Here is a 21383-nt window from a genome sequence, read left to right as displayed (position 1 = left end):
ACTGGTGTGTCAGGTGACCGACAGTAAACCTCAGTTGCGTGGCACTGAAGATGGAAAGTATGAACGCAGCGGCTGAATGATGTGTAATCCGTTCCTTGCCCCACTCCACTCACATATTCAAGAGAATGTACATCAGATTAATTGCTGTCTCAAGTGCAGGAAACCAGGAACGCAGCAAACTACTTCCAGCTCTTGTCCACAAAAGCCCTGTGGTTGCCCTAGCAACCGGTAGTCCCACTTACTGTTCATCAGCTGCTCGCAGACTTGTCTTGAAATCGACCTCATCATGTTCTGGGAGGCGAAGTCTCCCTAGAAAGGTTAAAAAAGAAACACATTTCACTAATTCAGTTAAATCCAGGTTAAAAAAAGAAAAGAAAGATCTTGCATTTATATAGCACCTTTCACAACCTCAATACATCCCAAAACGCTTTACAGCAAATGAAGTACTTTTGAAGTGCTGTCACTGTTGTAATGAAGGAAACGCGGCAGCCATTTTCCACACAGCACAGTCCCACAAACAGCAATGAAATAAATGACCAGATCATTCATTTTTAGGTGTTGATTGAGGGTTAAATTTTGGCCAGGGTACCAGTAAGAATTCCCCTGCTCTTCGAATGGTGCCATAGGATCTTCTACGCCTATCTGAGAGAGCAGACATTTAATGTCTGAAAGACCGTGCAGCACTCCCTCAGTACTACACTGGAGTGTCAGCCTGGATTATGGTCTCAAGTCTCTGGAGTGGGACTTGAACCCACAACCTTCAGACTCAGAGGCAAAGGTGAAGTCAATGGAAAAAAAAAACAGCTGTTTAGCGCTAACATCCAAGAGCAATTTCATACTTAGGATTGATCGCAGAATAAACTGTCTTTGGAACTCTTGTTCATTGTGAATTTTTACTTAGTAATATGCAAAATGTTTAAGGCGAGTCCTTTATTTAAAACAACCATTCCAGTAATCACTTGCTCATTAGTCCCCTAAATTCTGCTGATTATTCACAATGAAATTGAGGTGATTATACTACGATCACTAATCCCTTGGGAAAGATATGATCGCACACTAAAGACAGCTCCGATTACAATAAACCTAGCACTGGGCGGGGTGCAGGCTCAACAGTGGGTGTCGTGGGAGTAATTTTATTGCTGTGATTTCAGATCAGGGTATAAAGTGTGATTATAAACTAAAAGTTAACATTCACAGCTCAAACGATCTGACTTGCACCTTGGGTGGGCACCGAGCGAGCAGACCATTGAGCCACCTCCTAATTCCCTCAGTGAGATACCCGGGTTGTTTTGATGATGGATGAGCCTCACCTGCATGATGCTGGAGAGCTGCGGGTGTTGAGTCAGCACGCACAGACAGCTCGCTGTGGAGGCGGGTGTCGGGGAGGGAGGATCTGGCACACTGTGGAATCGAGCCAGTATTTCACTGTTGGGTGGAAAGCAATTGCAGCGAGGCGGGGGGGGGGGGGGTAGGGGCTTGGAGGTCGTTGTGGATCAGCCTGTAGCTCACTCCCAGGTATCCATTATCCCACTTTGGGGGCAAAAACACGAAGGCAGAATATTATCTGAATGGCGGCAGATTAGGAAAGGGGAGGTGCAACGAGACCTGGGTGTCATGGTACATCAGTCATTGAAAGTTGGCATGCTGGTACAGCAGGTGGTGAAGAAGGCAAATGGTTTGGTGGCCTTCATAGCTAAGGGATTTGAGTATAGGAGCAGGGAGGTCTTACTGCAGTTGTACAGGACCTTGGTGAGGCCTCACCTGGGATATTGTGTTCAGTTTTGGTCTCCTAATCTGAGGAAGGACGTTCTTGCTATTGAGGGAGTGCAGCAAAGGTTCACCAGGTTGATTCCCGGGATGGCTGGACTGAGATATGAGGAGAGACTGGATCGACTGGGCCTGTATTCACTGGAGTTTAGAAGGATGAGAGGGGATCTCATAGAAACATATAAAATTCTGATGGGTCTGGACAGGTTAGATGCAGAAAGAATGTTCCCGATGTTGGGGAAGTCCAGAACCAGGGGACACAGTCTAAGGATAAGGGGTAAGCCATTTAGGACTGAGATAAGGAGAAACTTCTTTACTCAGAGAGTTGTTAACCTGTGGAATTCCCTACTGCAGAGAGTTGCTGATGCCAGTTGATTGGATATATTCAAGAGGGAGTTAGATATGGCCCTTACGGCTAAAAGGGTCAAGGGATATGGAGAGAAAGCAGGAAAGGGGTACTGAGGTGAAGGATCAGCCATGATCTTATAGAATGGTGGTGCAGGCTCAAAGGGCCAAATGGCCTACTCCTGCACCTATTTTCTATGTTTCTATGTTTCTATCTTATTTTTTTATTTGTTCATGGGATGTGGGCATCGCTGGCAAGGCCAGCATTTATTGCCCATTCCTAATTGCCCTTGAGAAGGTGGTGGTGAGCTGCCATTTCAGAAGGCAGTTAAGTGTCAACCACATTGCTGTGGGTCTGGAGTCACATATCAGCCAGACCAGGTGTGGATTTCCTTCCCGAAAGGACAATAGTGAACCAGATGGGTTTTTATGACAATTTGGTAGTTTCATGGTCACCATTATTGATACTAGCCACCTGAACCCCTCGAATAGATTCCATCCTGTAACTTATTCTCAGGTATCCATTATCCTTTATATAAACCACATGAATCCCTCAATAACTGTATTGCCTTGTCAGGCTTAGACAGGAGAAATCAGTACATAGTACATTAGTACTGAAACAGATGACCAGTGCCGAAGAGTTACTTATTCCAATCAAAAAGTAGACTCTCACTCCTTGCTAAGAGATCCAATCGATTTAATTAACCAAAACAGTGATTGAAATCATGATGATATGCACATACTGGAGTAAGAACTCCTTTAGTCACTATTTGGGGCGACATTTTAAATGCGCAATACCAAACAGGAAAACGTCATGAAGCCACTGTTGAGGCTGCTGCTAGCTTCTGCAGAGAGAACTTCGGGAAAGTCGGACTTACATAATTCAATGATCATCAAACCAAACCAGGACTTTAGTGATTCGTAACCTAAAATGGTTGTTTTAGGGGCTGGAGCAGTCCCAGTCGATATAATCCAGCTCTTCTGAGTTGTTGTATTTCAAACAAAGAATGGGTCATGACAATGCAGTTGGAGGATACAATCTCCCAACACTCATCACTTACCCGGTCCCCTTTCTCTCCCTTTGAGCCAGTTTGTCCCTGTTTTAAAAAAAAAAGAATTCTTTTAATTGCATTATAATTTTAAATATAATCACTTTGACTGAATATGGAACTGAATATCAGGCGCTGCGCATAACGGGCGGCCAATTTGATAAAACTCGTTTTGCACCACCGGCCGAGACAAATTTCTCGGCCATAAACTTTTAACATCTACATTTTAACAACATATAATTAAACAAAATACAAATGCAGACATCACAATACAGATGTTATACATAGAATCATAGATTTAAGCATATTTCAATGTGCAAAGTTCCCTGATTAAACAATCAATAAACTCTGAATTACCTCAATTCTGTTTACTCAATAATTAGAATGTTGTGACTCATAGGCTCACATTAGCATCATAATAATACACTTGTGTTACAATAACTGGCATTTATATAGTGCCTTTAAAGTAGAAAAATATCTCAAAGCGTTTCGGGGTACAATTAGACAAAAGAAGGAGATATTAGCAAGAGCGACCAAAGCCTTGGTCAAACAAGTCGATGGGTTTTAAGGGAGATCTTAAAGAAGGAGTGGTAGGTGGAAAGTTACTGTTACATTGGTGTTGGGGGGTGGGTTAGGTGGGGAGGATGGTAATCCTAACCCACCCAGCAGGAAGCTGACACAATCAGATCGGCCACCTGATTTTACTTTCTGTTAACTTCAGGCTACTCAACCATGGAAAGCATCACAGCCAGGCCTGGTCCCAATTCATACACTGTGCTTTCCCATGGGGATCGCTGAGTAGCGATCAGGATAAGTCCTGTTTGATTGATCTCGCTTCCTAGTTAGGGCCAGTTGCAAGTTCTTATTGTCTCTTTGTAGTTGACACCGTAACTGCATGCTTTTAAACAGTTTCAGCCAAAAAGACCAACGGGTAGAAAAAGGTTTTGTGCAATATTTTAAATGAGTTGATTTGGAGTGATAGTCTCCGGTTACTGTTTGGACAAAGCAGGCAAAGGAAGTCCACCCCAATGTGTTAATCAATTCCTTGCAAATATTACAGAGATACTCCATTCAAAACATCAATCCATCGCATATATTACACAAAAAAACTTCACTACAACATGATAATAAATTCAGTGGTCCGGAATTTTGCGTCAGCGGTGGAGCAAAGGCATTCGCCGCTGGTCCCAAAGTAATCTTCGCACAAAGATCTTGCAATCTCTGTGCCGAGAACTTTGGGTTTTCTGACGCGTAATTCAAATCAACGGAGAATAGTGGAAATCCCCTAGTGCGAACTGCTGTGACGTCAACAAGCTGTCTAAGCAGCCAAAAAGCAGAATTAACAGACAGCAAGCAAGAAGTGGGTAAACTCTTAAAATCCTATCTTTTTAAAAACAAAGCAAAGATTGGTGCTATCACATGGAGAAAAGGCAAACCTGAAATAAAGATGCAAAAACTTCCAAAAGAAAATTAAAAAAAATTGTTTTGAACAGTTTGTTAAAAATTTTAATTTTTTATTAAAATGGATAAATTTGACACTGCACAAGATTAAAATTCATTTTTTCAGAGCTATAACCTTTGCTTAGCAGTCAATACACTGTTAAAAGCCCAGTTACACCTAATCTCTTTAGGTCAAACTTTTAGTGAGAAATGTAACAGCATAATTACTGCAGAAGAGCAGATGTGTTCAGCAGTTTCCATGATTTGAGAGATTACACTGATTGCTGGCTCTGTGGGGGAATGGGGGTCACAGCGCAGCCTGTGGAGCAACACTGCAACTTCAGGATTTCTGCATTAAGCTGCGCGAAAGAAAAGTTGCGGTCAGTTTCAAGGGCGAAATGACGGCAAACGCTGCCAGGACCTCAAATTCCGGGCCATAACAAATATTAAACAGCGAATCTTCAACAACATGCTAATCAATTCATTATAAATATCACACAGAACAACTTCAACAACATGTTAATCAATTAATTACAAATATCTCACAGAGGAAATTCAGCCGAACGCATTGACCAAGTCGTTAACAATAGGTCACAGAGGATTTTCATAGAATGGTTACAGCACAGAAGGAGGCCATTCGGTCCATCGAGCCTGTGCCAGCTCTCTGCAAGAGCACTTCAGCTAGTCCCACTCCCACACCCTTTCTCCATAGATCTGCAATTTGTTTTCATTCAGATACTTATGCAATTCCCTTTTGAAAGCCACGATTGAATCTGCCTCCACTACTATTTCGGGCAGTGAATTCGAGATCATAACCATTCGCTGTGTAAAAAAGTTTTCCCTCATGTCACCTTTGGTTCTTTTGCCAAACCCCTTAAATCTGTGTCCTCTGGTTCTCGACCCTTCCGCCAATGGGAACAGTTTCTCCATTTACTCTGTCCAGATCCCTCGTGATTTTGAACATCTCTATCAAATCTCCTCCAACCTTCTCTGCTCTAAGGAGAACAACCCCAGCTTCTCCCGTCTATCCAGGTAACTGAATCTACTTCCTAAGAGAACATGAAGGTTACCTTAGCTGAAGTATGTGTGAGGAATGCCCTCCCTTCATGGAACTGAGAGGCTGCCAAAACAACCACATTGATCTATTTGTGGTCCACATTCTCATATGTAGCTTTCTACATTTTTCTGCGATAGAACTATATCTGGAAACCAGTCTGAAATCCTGGAACATTACATTATTTTTCCTATGAGAATGTGCTGCAGAGCTACAAGCCTTTCTCAATCCAACTAACACAAATAATTTAACCCGCAAGAGTCCTAATGAGAAGTAGTTGTTGAATACAGAAGTTTATTTCATTGTTGTTTTATTGCTTTTCGATAGTTACAGTTTTGGCTAATATAATTTCCGTATGTTCTGGATGGGTAATAAATGGCACCCATATCTTAAAGATGAATAATAAAAAAGAAAGTCACAGTCTGATTTGACCAAGCCTGTCAAGATGCCGCCAACCATATCTACAATCCCAGGCACATCTACCGAGCAATGTCAATGGGGAATTAACTTCTCAGGCTCTGGATCAGCAGATTGGCAGATGCAGATTTGTACCGCTTGTTGCAAGGGCATCTGCAATTACCACATAGCATAGGGCTGGCACAGCCAGTGACATCAACAATAATCTGTGGCCTAAACCTTTGCTCTCCCTCCTGCAGGCATGCTGAACAAGACAAGACCACCACCTTCACAATCACTTTGCGCAATATCATCTCCACCATCACTTGCCCACAGACTGATGTTTCACCTTGAATTCCCTTTCTCTTCATTTTTGCCTGCCATTTCTTAGTCCCTTGCCCCTTCAATCTTGACGAAGGCTGTTAATGGGTTGCAATGGCCTTTGAGATTCGATGAAGTATTTCAGGACTTTAGTCACCCTATTGCGCCACTCCCTTTTAACTTGTCTCATCCCATTAAACTTCTCTTGCACATAATTTTTCATTCCCACCACCCGTTTTCTCCCTACTCCCATCCAAAAATGCACCTGATATTATGCTAATGAGCTGGCTTTGGAAAATTGTGCACAAATATCACACTTTCATTTGAGTGTGTTGAAAAAATGGTCAATCAGGTCTAAACTATACAAATAGTGGAAAATTTAGACTAAAGACTCCAGGGTAAACTAACAACATAAGACAACTTCATCAACTAGGCTCATGATAACATTATCATGAAGAGCACCACACTGAGTCCACATCTGAGTTTCATTTATTAACAGATCAGGAAACTAAAAAAATATTCAGCTTAAATCAGTTTGAGTATACACAGCTTGAAACAGTCAACAGTGAGAATCATAAAGGCTTTGACGTTATCGTGTTCAGTATGAGTGAGTGAATATTTAATGAATTGATCTGAAAATCCCCAGTGTGGGAACTTTAAAAGAAGCAGGCTACCACATTAAAATAGCAGGCAGAGGAAATTCAAACAGATGCATTAAACATTCGCACACTAATGTTGCACGGTGTGATTTCAAGGGCAAAGTTGTTTTCAAATGCCATCTATTCATTCATATGCACAGGAAGGAGAGAAATTAGTCCTCAGTAGTTAATAATGGGGAGGAGAAAAAAATCACATCATAGTTGTTGAAAGATGAAAATATTTCATTGCACAACAATTGGGGACAAATACATCAGGGAGAGCTGTCCCATGAAATTGGTCTGTGGTTTCAGGGACCGTGAGAATTTCTGATAAAATGCCATACAGCAGTAATATAGGAAGGTGTACATAATCTATTCAATTGTGCAGAGATTCAGTCTACTGCCATCATGGCAGTGGTGGAGCATTGTGTAATGTATATACCTGTGAGTAAGCTCATAAGTTTGTAGAGCTGTTGCACTGTGAGTGGCTTAGCCAGTTACGTGATATTCACAAGACTCAATAAAACCCCAGTCAGTTGGGTCTAAGTCATCCATGATGAGGTATGCAGTTGTGAGCTGAGTGGATGAACTGGTAATGTGTGGTGTGATTGTTAAATGTTTGTTAATAAACCAACTAGTTCTTGTGGCTATGAAGGATAGAATAAAAGGAAAAGGAGGTGGGGTAGCATTGCTGGTTAAGGAGGAGATTAAGGCAATAGTTAGGAAGGACATTAGCTTGGATGATGTGGAATCTATATGGGTAGAGCTGCAGAACACCAAAGGGCAAAAAACGTTAGTGGGAGTTGTGTACAGACCTCCAAACAGTAGTAGTGATATTGGGGAGGGCATCAAACAGGAAATTAGGGGTGCGTGCAATAAAGGTGCAGCAGTTATAATGGGTGACTTTAATATGCACATAGATTGGGCTAACCAAACTGGAAGCAATACGGTGGAGGAGGATTTTCTGGAGTGCATAAGGGATGGTTTTTTAGACCAATATGTCGAGGAACCAACTAGGGGGGAGGCCATCTTAGACTGGGTGTTATGTAATGAGAAAGGATTAATTAGCAATCTCGTTGTGCGAGGCCCCTTGGGGAAGAGTGACCATAATATGGTGGAATTCTGCATTAGGATGGAGAATGAAACAGTTAATTCAGAGACCATGGTCCAGAACTTAAAGAAGGCTAACTTTGAAGGTATGAGGCGTGAATTGGCTGAGATGGATTGGCGAATGATACTTAAGGGGTTGACTGTGGATGGGCAATGGCAGACATTTAGAGACCGCATGGATGAACTACAACAATTGTACATTCCTGTCTGGCATAGAAATAAAAAAGGGAAGGTGGCTCAACCGTGGCTATCAAGGGAAATCAGGGATAGTATTAAAGCCAAGGAAGTGGCATACAAATTGGCCAGAAATAGCAGCGAACCTGGGGACTGGGAGAAATTTAGAACTCAGCAGAGGAGGACAAAGGGTTTGATTAGGGCAGGGAAAATGGAGTATGAGAAGAAGCTTGCAGGGAACATTAGGACGGATTGCAAGAGTTTCTATAGATATGTAAAGAGAAAAAGGTTAGTAAAGACAAACGTAGGTCCCCTGCAGTCAGAATCAGGGGAAGTCATAACGGGGAACAAAGAAATGGCGGACCAATTGAACAAGTACTTTGGTTCGGTATTCACGAAGGAGGACACTAACAACCTTCCGGTTATAAAAGGGGTCGGGGGGTCTAGTAAGGAGGAGGAACTGAGGGAAATCCTTATTAGCCGGGAAATTGTGTTGGGGAAATTGATGGGATTGAAGGCCGATAAATCCCCAGGGCCTGATGGACTGCATCCCAGAGTACTTAAGGAGGTGGCCTTGGAAATAGTGGATGCGTTGACAGTCATTTTCCAACATTCCATTGACTCTGGATCAGTTCCTATGGAGTGGAGGGTAGCCAATGTAACCCCACTTTTTAAAAAAGGAGGGAGAGAGAAAACAGGGAATTATAGACCGGTCAGCCTGACATCGGTAGTGGGTAAAATGATGGAATCAATTATTAAGGATGTCATAGCAGTGCATTTGGAAAGAGGTGACATGATAGGTCCAAGTCAGCATGGATTTGTGAAAGGGAAATCATGCTTGACAAATCTTCTGGAATTTTTTGAGGATGTTTCCAGTAGAGTGGATAAGGGAGAACCAGTTGATGTGGTATATTTGGACTTTCAGAAGGCGTTCGACAAGGTCCCACACAAGAGATTGATGTGCAAAGTTAGAGCACATGGGATTGGGGGTAGTGTGCTGACATGGATTGAGAACTGGTTGTCAGACAGGAAGCAAAGAGTAGGAGTAAATGGGTACTTTTCAGAATGGCAGGCAGTGACTAGTGGGGTACCGCAAGGTTCTGTGCTGGGGCCCCAGCTGTTTACACTGTACATTAATGATTTAGATGAGGGGATTAAATGTAGTATCTCCAAATTTGCGGATGACACTAAGTTGGGTGGCAGTGTGAGCTGCGAGGAGGATGCTGTGAGGCTGCAGAGCGACTTGGATAGGTTAGGTGAGTGGGCAAATGCATGGCAGATGAAGTATAATGTGGATAAATGTGAGGTTATCCACTTTGGTGGTAAAAACAGAGAGACAGACTATTATCTGAATGGTGACAGATTAGGAAAAGGGGAGGTGCAAAGAGACCTGGGTGTCATGGTACATCAGTCATTGAAGGTTGGCATGCAGGTGCAGCAGGCGGTTAAGAAAGCAAATGGCATGTTGGCCTTCATAGCAAGGGGATTTGAGTACAGGGGCAGGGAGGTGTTGCTACAGTTGTACAGGGCATTGGTGAGGCCACACCTGGAGTATTGTGTACAGTTTTGGTCTCCTAACCTGAGGAAGGACATTCTTGCTATTGAGGGAGTGCAGCGAAGGTTCACCAGACTGATTCCCGGGATGGTGGGACTGACCTATCAAGAAAGATTGGATCAACTGGGCTTGTATTCACTGGAGTTCAGAAGAATGAGAGGGGACCTCATAGAAACATATAAAATTCTGACGGGGTTAGACAGGTTAGATGCAGGAAGAATGTTCCCAATGTTGGGGAAGTCCAGAACCAGGGGTCACAGTCTAAGGATAAGGGGTAAGCCATTTAGGACTGAGATGCGGAGGAACTTCTTCACCCAGAGAGTGGTGAACCTGTGGAATTCTCTACCACAGAAAGTTGTTGAGGCCAATTCACTAAATACATTCAAAAAGGAGTTAGATGAGGTCCTTACTGCTAGGGGGATCAAGGGGTATGGCGAGAAAGCAGGAATGGGGTACTGAAGTTGAATGTTCAGCCATGAACTCATTGAATGGCGGTGCAGGCTGGAAGGGCCGAATGGCCTACTCCTGCACCTATTTTCTATGTTTCTATGTTTCTATGTAATTCTTAAGCAAAGAACCCATGAAGCAAATACATTACACATTGAAGGGAAGATAATATTTTGAAGATAAAAGATCCCACAGATATCAACAGATGCATGCCAAGCGTTAACACTGGAGTTCCCTTCCACATCTTAATTTGAACCAAGGTATTGAATTAGTTAAGTTGATCACTTACTTGTGGTCCCGTGTCACCTTGTTTGCCTTGATTCCCAGTTTGACCAGGAGTACCTGGGTTACCTGGTGTACCCTAAAAAGCAAGAAGGAACATGTGAGTCTTAACAGTTTGTAACGAATACCTACCTAATAAAAGCAGACAGTTATATCTGACCAATGTAGGTCCACAAACACAATTAGCTGCTGAGTCAGAGATAGTGAAGATTGAGATTACTTGTTAGAGAGGGGAATCATATCCAACTTCATTTGAAGTTACATTTCTTGATAGCAGGAATGATTCTTTACTTGCCTTTGAAGGGCAAGTAACATTTTAAAAATGTCTGCAAAATAAGGAATATGTGTGATCCTGTTGTTGTACATATGCGTAACACACCATGGGGCCGAAATTCACCGTCCCGAAGGGACGGCTAGCACAGGGTTTGGGCGGCCGATCGAAAAAATCGATCGGCCACCGCGGTCGGCTACTTGGATTTGAGCGGTGTGTGCTTCCACCAGAAATGGCGGGGTGAAGCCGCTGGAAAGGTAAAAAGGTAGGAGTTCTTCAGGCAATGCTACCGTGAGATATTCAAGTCAGTGCTCGAACGCAACACCACTGGAGGTTTGCTGCAATCGGGGCCCTTTGGTAATGAAATAGTTTTATTAATTTTAGTGTTTTTATTTCAGATTCCAGCATCTGCTGTATTTATCTTTTCATACAGTTTTATTAATTACTAATGTTTTTATGTCAGATTACATCATCCACTATATTTATCTTTTCATATAGTTTTATTAATTATTAGTGTTTATGTCAGATTACATCATCTGCTGTATTTATCTTTTCATATAGTTTTATTAATTGTTTTGGCTTCATTAAACCTGCTGAGTGCTGCTCAGAGGTTTGCACATACTTTTGTCCAACTTTCAGGTCTGACTCTTTTTAGTGGAGGCCTGTGGGCTGCAGAGACCTGCTTGGCAGGGTTCACCCTGAGGATGGGAGGAGTGTTGGGAGGGCGACAACTGGTACAACTGCTCAGAAACAGGGTGGCATGCAGGAGAAGGCGTCACCATCAGCACCGTGCAGAGAGGCAGCAGGCAAGAGAGGCAGCAGCCATGATTCGTTCATTCTGCACCAGACCAGTGTGCCCACCGTATTGACCGGCCCGATTCAGGATTGCGGTTGGCTGCTTGGGGACAAACGATATCCCCTACCACTTGGCTGCTCACGCCACTGCAGAACCCCAGGACAGCGCCACAGCATGCATACAATGACGCTCATTGGGCCACTAGGTGCATCATCGAGTAATGCATAGGCATCCTTAAGCAGAGGTTCCGGTGCCTGGACTGCTCTGGTGGCACCTTGCAGTACTCTCCTCAATGGGTCCCCATAATTGTCTTGGTCTGCTGCATGCTGCACAACCTGGCCATCATGAGGGGACAGCCGCTGGAGGTCGAGCCAGCAGTACCACCTGAGGACGAGAAGGCATAGGAGGAGGAGGATCCCCATCGCCCCAGAGCTAGGAGGCATTGACCTATCACCACCCTGGAAGGGCCAGGTGCAGACTGACCAGCACCTTCTTGGGAGCTGGCCAGTCTAACATATATGGAGGTGCCTGACACCTCCCCTGCAATCTCCCTCCATGCATTATGTACTGGCGGTCTGCCAGGTCTCCCCACGTCAGGAAATTGTATTCTTCTTCTGTCCTCCACACCGTCCATCAGTGTCTCCAGCACCATATCAGTGAACCTGTTGGCTCTCTTACGTCAGCCATCCTTCCAACTCCTTCCCCCCTCAGGGCCTTGCTGCAAACCCTGGCCTTTAACAGGTTAATGGCTACATTGAAATATCACTGAGAGGAACATGAGGCCCGAAATTCAGTACTGCTGGAAAGCTGGTGCTCCCCCCACCTTTTTGTGGCTGTTAGAAACCCTTACCTGCAAGCTGAATTTTTCAATGGTGATAACGCTCAAATTAAGACAGCCATACCGCTGAAAAATCCACTTTGGAAATGTTCATTAGAGCTGGAACCCATTTGTTCACTTTTGGAGCTGAATATGGGGTGGCCCAGCCACGAAAAAATGTTGGCGCTAACAGCCACAAAAAGGTGGGGGGAGCACCAGCTTTCCAGCGGTACTGAATTTTGGGCCCCATGTTCCTCTCCATGATATTTCAACCTAGCCATTAACCTGACAAGTTAATGTCTGCATTGAAATAGCATCAGAGGAACGTGGTTCATGCACGTTATGAGAGCTCCACTAACTAACATTACTCCCGAGGTCCTCGCCATGCTGCTCCTGAATCAGAAAGTGTGTAAGGTGTAGGAAATGGGGGGGAGGGGCTGCGAGCATGATCTGACCTCTCAAAGTCTTGTGTCCTCAATACGTAGCCAGGATTGAATCAGCATTCACTTAATGTAAAATATACAACTTTTATACTTGAGTTTTTAAAAATAAATTCTCGTGATGTGGGTATCACTGGCAAGGCCGGCATTCATTCCCAAGTTTGCCTGAGAAGGTGGTGGTGGGATCTCATGAGACACGGGGGGCTGCTAGTGTGGGTCTGGAGTCACATAAGGAGTAAGGAGGATAGGTTTCCTGTCCTAACATTAATGAATCAGTCATTTTTTATTTTACCTGACAGCTTCTTGGTCACATTTACCGATATCATCTTTTTATTTCCAAATTTTAAAAACTGAATTCAAATTCTCAAACTGCCATGGGGGGATTTGAACTCACCTCCTCGGGATTATTAGTCTAGGCCTCTGGATTACTAGTCCAGTAACATAACTACTACAGAACTCTACCCATTTAGATGGCATGGTAGTGAAAATGATATCATAATGGTGTCTACTACATCCCTGTCAATGACAGAATGAGGAAAATACAGCGGCAGGCTCATTCTGACTTCAATGCACAAATCTAAAGCTAAACCTCCAATTTAAGTTAGTAGGCAAAAAGCCTTTTCGAGACACTCATACAGAAGTGGCTAGGAAGTAGTTATGAGGAGAGACAAGATACTGGGGCATTCTCATCATCATCATAGGCAGTCCCTCGGAATCGAGGAAGACGTGCTTCCACTCCCAAAGTGAGTTCTTTGATGGCTGAACAGTCCGATACGAGAGCCACAGACCCTGTTACAGGTGGGACTGACATTCGTTGAGGGAAGGGGACGGTGGGACTGGTTTGCTGCGCGCTCCTTCCGCTGCCTGGGCTTGGCCTCTTCATGCTCTTTGCGTTGAGACTTGGAAGAGCTCGACGCCCTCCCGGATGTACTTTCTCCACCTCGGGCGGTCTTCTGCCAGGGTCTCCCAGGTGTCAGTGGTGATGTCGCATTTTACCAGGGAGGCTTTGAGGGTGTCCTTATAACGTTTCCGTTGTCCTCCTTTGGCTCGTTTACCACATAAAGCATTTGCTTAGGGAGTCTCGTATCTGGCATGCGAACTACGTGGCCTGCCCGGCGAAGCTGATCGAGTGTGGTCAGTGCTTCAATACTGGGGATGTTAGCCTGGTCGAGGACACTGACGGTGGTGCGCCTGTCCTCCCAGGGGATTTGCAGGATCCTCCTACCTCCCAATTCCCTCTATCTAACTAGGTTAGGCTCTGGGGCTTCAGGGACTATGCTCATCAATCCTTCCTTGACAGTCAGTAATGTGTCGCGGTTTTGGGGTGCGTTGGATTTTGTCTATTGAAGCAGGGAAGGCTAAGGAGATTTAACGGAGGTTTTAATTTTCTGAGGTCTTTTGATAGAGTGAATAGGTAAATACTATGTCCTCTGGGTAGGAAGTCAGTGATGAGAGGCGCCATCAATTTAAAATAGTTTTTAAGAGAGTGAGGGGAGAGGTCAGGAGAAATGTCTTTACACAGGTTTGTTGGAGCATGGAATGCTTTGCCACTGGGAATGGTTGAACATAAGAATGAGGAAATAGGAATAGGAGTAGGCTATTCGGTCCTTCGAGCCTGCTTCATCATTCAATAAGATCATGGCTGATCTTCTGCCTCAACTCAACTTTCCCACACTATGCTCATATCACTTGATTTTCTTATATTTTTAAAATATTTTTCGATCTCTGCCTTGAATATACTCAACAACTGAGCATCCACAGCCCTCTGGGAGAGAGGATTTCAAAGATTCACAACTCTGTGTAAAGAAATTTCTCCTCATCTCAGCCCTAATGGTCGACCCCTTATTCTGAGACTGACCCCTAAGCTCTAGAATCTCCAGCCAGGGAAAACATATAGCATTTACCTTGTCAAGCCCCTTAAGAATTTTATTTGTTTCAATGAGATCGCTTCTCATTCTTCTAAACTCCAGAGAATATAGCCCTAGTCTACTCAATCTCTCCTCATAGAACAATCCCCTCATCCCAGGAATCAGTCTAGTGAAGTTACATTGAAGGTAGTCAGGCTACCTTCATTGCACTCCTCTAATATACTTCCTTAGGTAAGAAGACCAAAACTGTATACAGTACTCCAGGCGTGGTCTCACTAAGGCATTATATAATTACAGTAAGATTTATTTACTTTTATATTCCAATACTTTTATAAAGGCTAACATACCATTTGCTTTCCAAATTGCTTGAGGCAGAGACCAATGCATCTATTAAGGGAACATTAGATAACTATTTGAAGCAGAGGTTAATACAGGGCTATGGGGAGGGTGCGGGATAGAGAGGTTAATCTTGGATTGCGCTTGTCAAGAGAAGATACAGACATGATGTGCCCAATGGCCTCCTTCTGTTCTGGAGACTTACTGCTCTAAGTGTTTTGTTTTATTAGTTATCGCATTACCATCATGCAATTTTTGTCCCCATGTATTGGTGTGCTGCTTGGCCACGAGATGATGACACTGACACCAATTCTGGCTTCTCTCCCTCCGCAATGACAAGAAAACTGGCCCTCAGAATCCTGACAAGTTATCAGGTTCCTTACATTCCCATGATTCAAGTTCCTTTTAAATGTAATTCCAGTTCCAGTGGTTTCCTTGCTCTCTACTCACTCCCTGTGGACATGCTGTTCCAACAATGATATCATGGGTTGAATCTGAGCCAGGCTCTTTGCGTTATCTATGCAACTTGTGACATAATTCGGTGGATTGGAGCCAGTGTAAAGAGGGGGCTAATGTAATTTCAGTGACAGAGTGCAAGGTTTAAATTTAATATCGTGAACTTCCAAACATCTTCTCAAAGGGGTTGGATGATTATCCAGAGAGGAACAGGACGAGCGTGACAAGGTGAAATACCGATTGAGCTAACTGAATGCTGTGAAGAACGCAACGGGGGATAAGTTCCAACTTCAATGCAGAAGCAAAACTGGTTATGCACCCTGCCTAATTTTTTCTTTCTATTAGAATCAGTGGAAAAGTAAAATCAGGTGGATTATGTGATGGGTTTTACACCTCCGGCCAGATTGAACTTTACCTCCAGTGATTTCTGACCATGGAAATATCATGCCAAGGAAGGCAAGTCAAGGAGGTATAAGCATAGAAATGTCACCATCATAGGCAGTCCCTCGAAGCGAGGATGACTTGCTTCCATGCCAAAAAGGAATGAGTTCACAGGTGTTTCAATGAAGGATCTAATATACCAGATCCCGAATTACAAATTACATCTTGGAGTGTGGAAGATGCCTGTGCTTGGATTTGTTTAATGTGTGGTGGCTGTTGCACACCAGCCACCACACAGGCTTGACAGAGCTAGGTCTTGGTCCAGTGGCAAGGATTAACCAAGATGACTAGAGACCAGCTCTGCTGCACTGACCGAGTGCGCACACATATCGCAGTGTGGGCTGGCCCGTGCTGCCCCCGGGCCCTCACCTCTTCTAGGCCCCAGACTCACGCCTCTCCTGGGCCCCGGTCACTTCCTTCTACAAACTCTTGCCGCTCCTTCGCCCCTCCTGCCGTGCTGCCGCCGCACGTTGCTCCCCCTGATGGCCCCGGCCTGCTGATGGTCTTGCAGGCCGGGGCGGGCTGCCGCACGCTGCGTGGGTATAGAAGGATACCATTTGGTCTATCTATACTATAGCTTTATAGATTAAATGAATGACGGGTGGTAAATGTTCATCATTGTGCAGATTTGATGCTTTCTGTCCTTAATATTTAGTCTTAGTAAGGAGCTAGTGCCATGAAGTTTTAAATTGATGCTGTTAGGGTGAAGATTAACCACAATTCACAACATAATTTACAGACATTCGATAGCAGTATTTATTTCTGAAGACGTGACTTACGATTGGTCCCGGTGGTCCTCGAGGACCAATAGATCCTTGTTTACCTGGGAAGCCCTATAATACAAAAGAAATACAGTTTTAAAAGAAATCAACATGAGCTATTGTGCTTTTCAGCAATAAATGTACGCCCCTTCAAAATATCGTCCCAAAAACGTAATTGTTTAGTGGCACATTCTTGGCATCAGTCGGCTAGAATTGGAATGTGCAGAAAATCAGCCACTAATTTCTGTTGGAGCATATTTAAGCGGGACCATATATCTATGCCAAATATGGTCCATGACATCAGAAGGTTGGTCTGGGCCAGGCAAAGTGAATTCCCAAGTGGGGAATTTCCTCAGCTCTAGCCTCTCCAATATCGAGCGGCATGGATGCCTTGCAGACCAGTTGGCTTGATGCCGTTAAGTAGGGCCCACCTGAGGGTTCCAGTCCTGGAGACCCCCATCAAAATCCCAGCAGCAGAAAATCTTGTCAGCCCCTTTATGAAGTCAAATGGCCACTGGCGGGTGAAAGAGTGGCTAGCCGGCAGAGTGCAGTCACTGTTGTAATGTAGGAAACACAGCAGCCAATTTGTGCATAGCAAGCTTCCGCAAACAGCAATGTGTTCATGACCAGATCATCTGTTTCAGTGATGTGAATTGAGGGATAACTATTAGCCAGCACATCTGGGATAACGCCCCTACTCTTCTTCGGACCAGGTAAGGATAGCAGATTTCCTTCCCTGAAAGAAATTAGTGAACTAGATGGGTTTTTACAACAATCTGGTAGTTAAATGGTCATCATTACTGATACTAGCTTTTTATTCGAGATTTATTTAATTGACTGAATTAAATTCTCCAGCTGTTATGTTGGGATTTGAACTCTTGTCTCTGGATCATTAGTCCAAGCCTCTGAATTACTAGTCCAGTAGACAACCACTATACTACCATACCCTACTTTCCTGTTTCCTTTATTATATAAGTATTTCTGCTTTTCTTTCTTTGCTTTCTATTGTGAAGGCTGTAACAGACTGTGTTCCCTTCAACCATGCATTGCAGCTACATAACAAATGTTCCTCTATGAACCAATGACCAGGAGTCCCAAACTAACCCATTAAAACACTATTTGCAGGCACGATGCAAAGTAGGGAACTATGGATTATTCCTTATCACTGCTTTGCCCATTACAGTAGATTCATCTCACTTTTCCACCCCTCTCCCCATCTCCTGAAGGAACTGACTTCTACTGGGGTACAATCCATGAGTTTCCAACAGTCTTCTAGTGCCTCACCTCAGTATCCACTCTTCGTGTATGAGGCTTGGCGCTGACAGTTAGCAGACTGTTTGTCCCTGAGGGCAATGCACCCACAAATCGCATGTTGGGTAATTATCTCCCATCATGTTCTAACTCTCTGGTAGGTGACTTACTGAGAGGTGATCAAGAATTGGAACTCTGGCTAGGTTTTTTCCCTCTTGCTGGTCCGGGGCCGCTCCTGCACCCATCGCAGCTGAGATTAACAAACAGCATCGTCCACGGATGGGAATCTGAGGCTCTCCTATTCTTTATGGATCAATTCCATCCCAAACAATACCTCTTACCTACTGAACCACCTACAGCTTTAAATCCTGGGGAAAATCTGGAGGCTGCCTTTACACTGCATTATCAGCAAACTCAAGTTAGAATAAAAGAGGTGCACTTTCTAGTGAAGGAACATGTAAATTGTTTTAATGTCCCACATTGCCCCACCTGTCATTCGCCGCAATGTCACCATGCTCCGTGAGATGGAAAAAATCATGAACAACATCGCCCTTTCCATTCACGAAGATTTGAAAAACCCACCACGAAAGCGCTTAAAATCACGCCGGCCATTTTGGGAAACAGCAGCCAATATCCATGCAACTGGTGTCGAACCACTATCCAGATGGACGGAATCGCGGGATGCGGGCAACATAAAGAACCGATACCTCATCACTGACCCAATAGCAGAGGTCCCTGCCTTCAACCTCCCTCGAAGACAGTGGACCGCACTTAACCCAATCCGCATGGGGCACGGACGATGCGGCCACCTGCTCCACAAGTGGAAGATGAGGGACGATCTGAAGTGCGACTGTGGTCCTGAGTCCCAGACCATGGAACACATCACATCAACCTGCCCACTGAGATCTGTTGCAGGAGGCACCTCATTTCTCCACTCGGCACTTCCGAGGGCAACGAATGGATAGCCAAACTAGACAGCTTTTCCTGTCATATGAAATAACAACAGCAACAACAACTGTTTTATTTTTGAATGATTTTGAATGACTGAACTGGTACCTACCCTTGGTCCCTCTGATCCTACTGTACCTGATGGGCCGACCCGACCGATTGGTCCCTGTTAACAAACAAATCCTTCAGTCAGATGTTGCTATTAAATTGCATCATTATTAAAAAAGTATTATCCTGTGCACTTCCTAATGGCACAACATCTGACTTTAATCATTAGTCTGTAGAAACATACAAAACACACAAATACTTAAATCCTTGATACATTGCTAAGATCTACATTATAAATTGCTTCTTAAACTTTTAAAGGACGATCCTTTCTCGCAAAATAAACTGCCAGACGCATAGCATCCAAGCATTCCTCCACATTGTTCCACATTGACCTTCACAGAAGTGGAATGAATTGTAAACAAAAGTGTTTAAAATGCCCAGTGGTTTCTGTGCCCTTTGAAGTTGTACTGAGATTTACAGTGTGTTTAACACATTCCAGACCCCTCTGTTTCATCGAGTATTGGATGCTCGGGGCTGGGGGAGCGGATTACAAGGCAGTAAACCCAATGAAAGAAAAATTAGACAACAATTTAAATCGTGGCTCAAGCCAGTTTGAACTACTGCTGTCATCCATCCAATCTGGAAGTTTAAAAAATGTAAAACGTCATACAAAATCACAATATCAGGTCCTTTCGGAGCAGCAAAGGAAACCACAGCTCACAGAAATTTCTAGTATTAGCTATTTCAGTTGACTCTTGTCGAGAAAGAGCTTGGACAAAAAAATCTGGTTGAGAATGAGATTGTGGGTCTTATCAGGTATAGACTGAGAGAAGCACCATGCGACGTGGTGCTAACCTTGGGAAGGGACAAGACATCATTTGTGGAGTGCAACAGGCCAGGGCAGACCAGGGAGCATTTGAAAAGCCCGCTTTTTAGACTGCAATCTCACCATGCATGTAAAGAACCAATGATCTATTGGTTTATTGAGCTGACTCAGAAAGCCAAGGCATGTGAGAAAGAAGTCGCACAGGTATAGCCACCAAGATATTGCGAAATTGGAACTGCCAATGCTACAGCCTTCATTATGCACATATTTCAATTCAACATTTAAAGCATTGCAAGTGTTCTAATCAGAACCTATATGTAACTCGGTACCGATATGGTAGTGTAAAGATGTTACAATGAAAGTGATGTGCTTTTTCTTTAAATGCAGCGTCATAACAATTACAATGTTCATGAAAACGAATGCACCATGTAGGTTGGATGCACTGCTCATCAAGCATTCCCTGGCACAGCATAGGTTGGATGCAGGGTAAAGCTCCTACTGAACTGTTCCATCAAGCACTCGTTGTTGGAGCATTAGTCAGATGTAGGGTAAAGCTCACTCCACATTGCCCCATCAAGCACTCTAAGATCAAGTACCACTCTACTCCAACCCGGAGAGCACCCTTTGTGATACTTCCATTCCATATGGCAGTCATCGCTATGCTTCTCTGAATGAGATTCATAATCCAGTCCAATTTGTGGGCGATTTTGTGTTGCAGACTCACCAGCCTTTACAGTATGAAGTAGCTCCAGGGGAGAATAAAAGAGATTGAATAATGCTTACCGGTCGGCCTGCAATTCCTGGATCTCCTGCATCACCTTTCATTCCAGGGCGTCCCTGTAACAGACATAGCCCAGATCATCAGCACAGCAAACAAAATCGACCTATACATGTGCAATGATGCTCCCACTAGTGTCAACTATCCGAGGGGACCTGATGGAAATAACAGCAACAGAATGAGGTCATTCAGCTCATCAAGTCTGTTCCATCATTCAATTAGATCATGGCTGCTCTCTATCTTAACTCCATTTACTCGTCTTTATTCCATATCCCTTACCCAACAAAAATCTATCGCTCTCAATCTTGAAAGATTCAATTGTCCCAGCATCCACAGCTTTTTGGGGAAGGGAGTTCCAGATTTCCACTTTGTGTGAAGATGTGCTTCCTGCATAGCCTGGCTCTAACTTTAAGATTATGCACCCTTGTTCTGAATTCCCTCACCAAAGGAAATAGTTAAATTATTTGCAATTTAACACAGAGGCACATGCAGGTAAGATTGGTTTTGTTGTTTTAGCTCGAACATGCTTTCGGTCAACTCCTAATTATTCTACTATTACTCAGTCTTATCCTATGTGAAAAACCCTGCAACATTTTATTCATAGAATCATAGAAATTTACAGCACGGAAAGAGGCCAATCGGCCCATTGTGTCTGTGCTGGCCGAAAACAGCTATCCAGCCTAATCCCACTTTCCAGCTCTTGGTCCGTAGCCCTGTAAGTTACGACACTTTCAAGTGCATATCCAAGTACTTTTTAAATGTGATGAG

The 21383-nt window shown here is 43.9% G+C and overlaps 1 protein-coding gene across 1 annotated transcript in view; it reads right to left on the bottom strand.

The window, feature by feature from the left end:
* Positions 1–21383, bottom strand: part of LOC139272935 (collagen alpha-1(XII) chain-like) — a 317348-nt gene that overhangs the window by 18993 nt on the left and 276972 nt on the right. The window contains exons 56-61 of the mRNA XM_070889065.1: positions 20621–20674; positions 19076–19129; positions 16783–16836; positions 10586–10657; positions 3174–3209; positions 243–309 (exon numbers count right to left, since the gene is read on the bottom strand). Coding sequence (XP_070745166.1) covers positions 243–309; positions 3174–3209; positions 10586–10657; positions 16783–16836; positions 19076–19129; positions 20621–20674 — 337 coding nt within the window. The remainder of the gene's footprint in view (positions 1–242; positions 310–3173; positions 3210–10585; positions 10658–16782; positions 16837–19075; positions 19130–20620; positions 20675–21383) is intronic.

Source organism: Pristiophorus japonicus, chromosome 9, assembly GCF_044704955.1.
Source record: "Pristiophorus japonicus isolate sPriJap1 chromosome 9, sPriJap1.hap1, whole genome shotgun sequence".
NCBI lineage: Eukaryota > Metazoa > Chordata > Chondrichthyes > Pristiophoridae > Pristiophorus > Pristiophorus japonicus.
The sequence above is the reverse complement of the archived record's forward strand: the minus strand, read 5'-3'. Positions and strand labels throughout refer to the sequence as shown.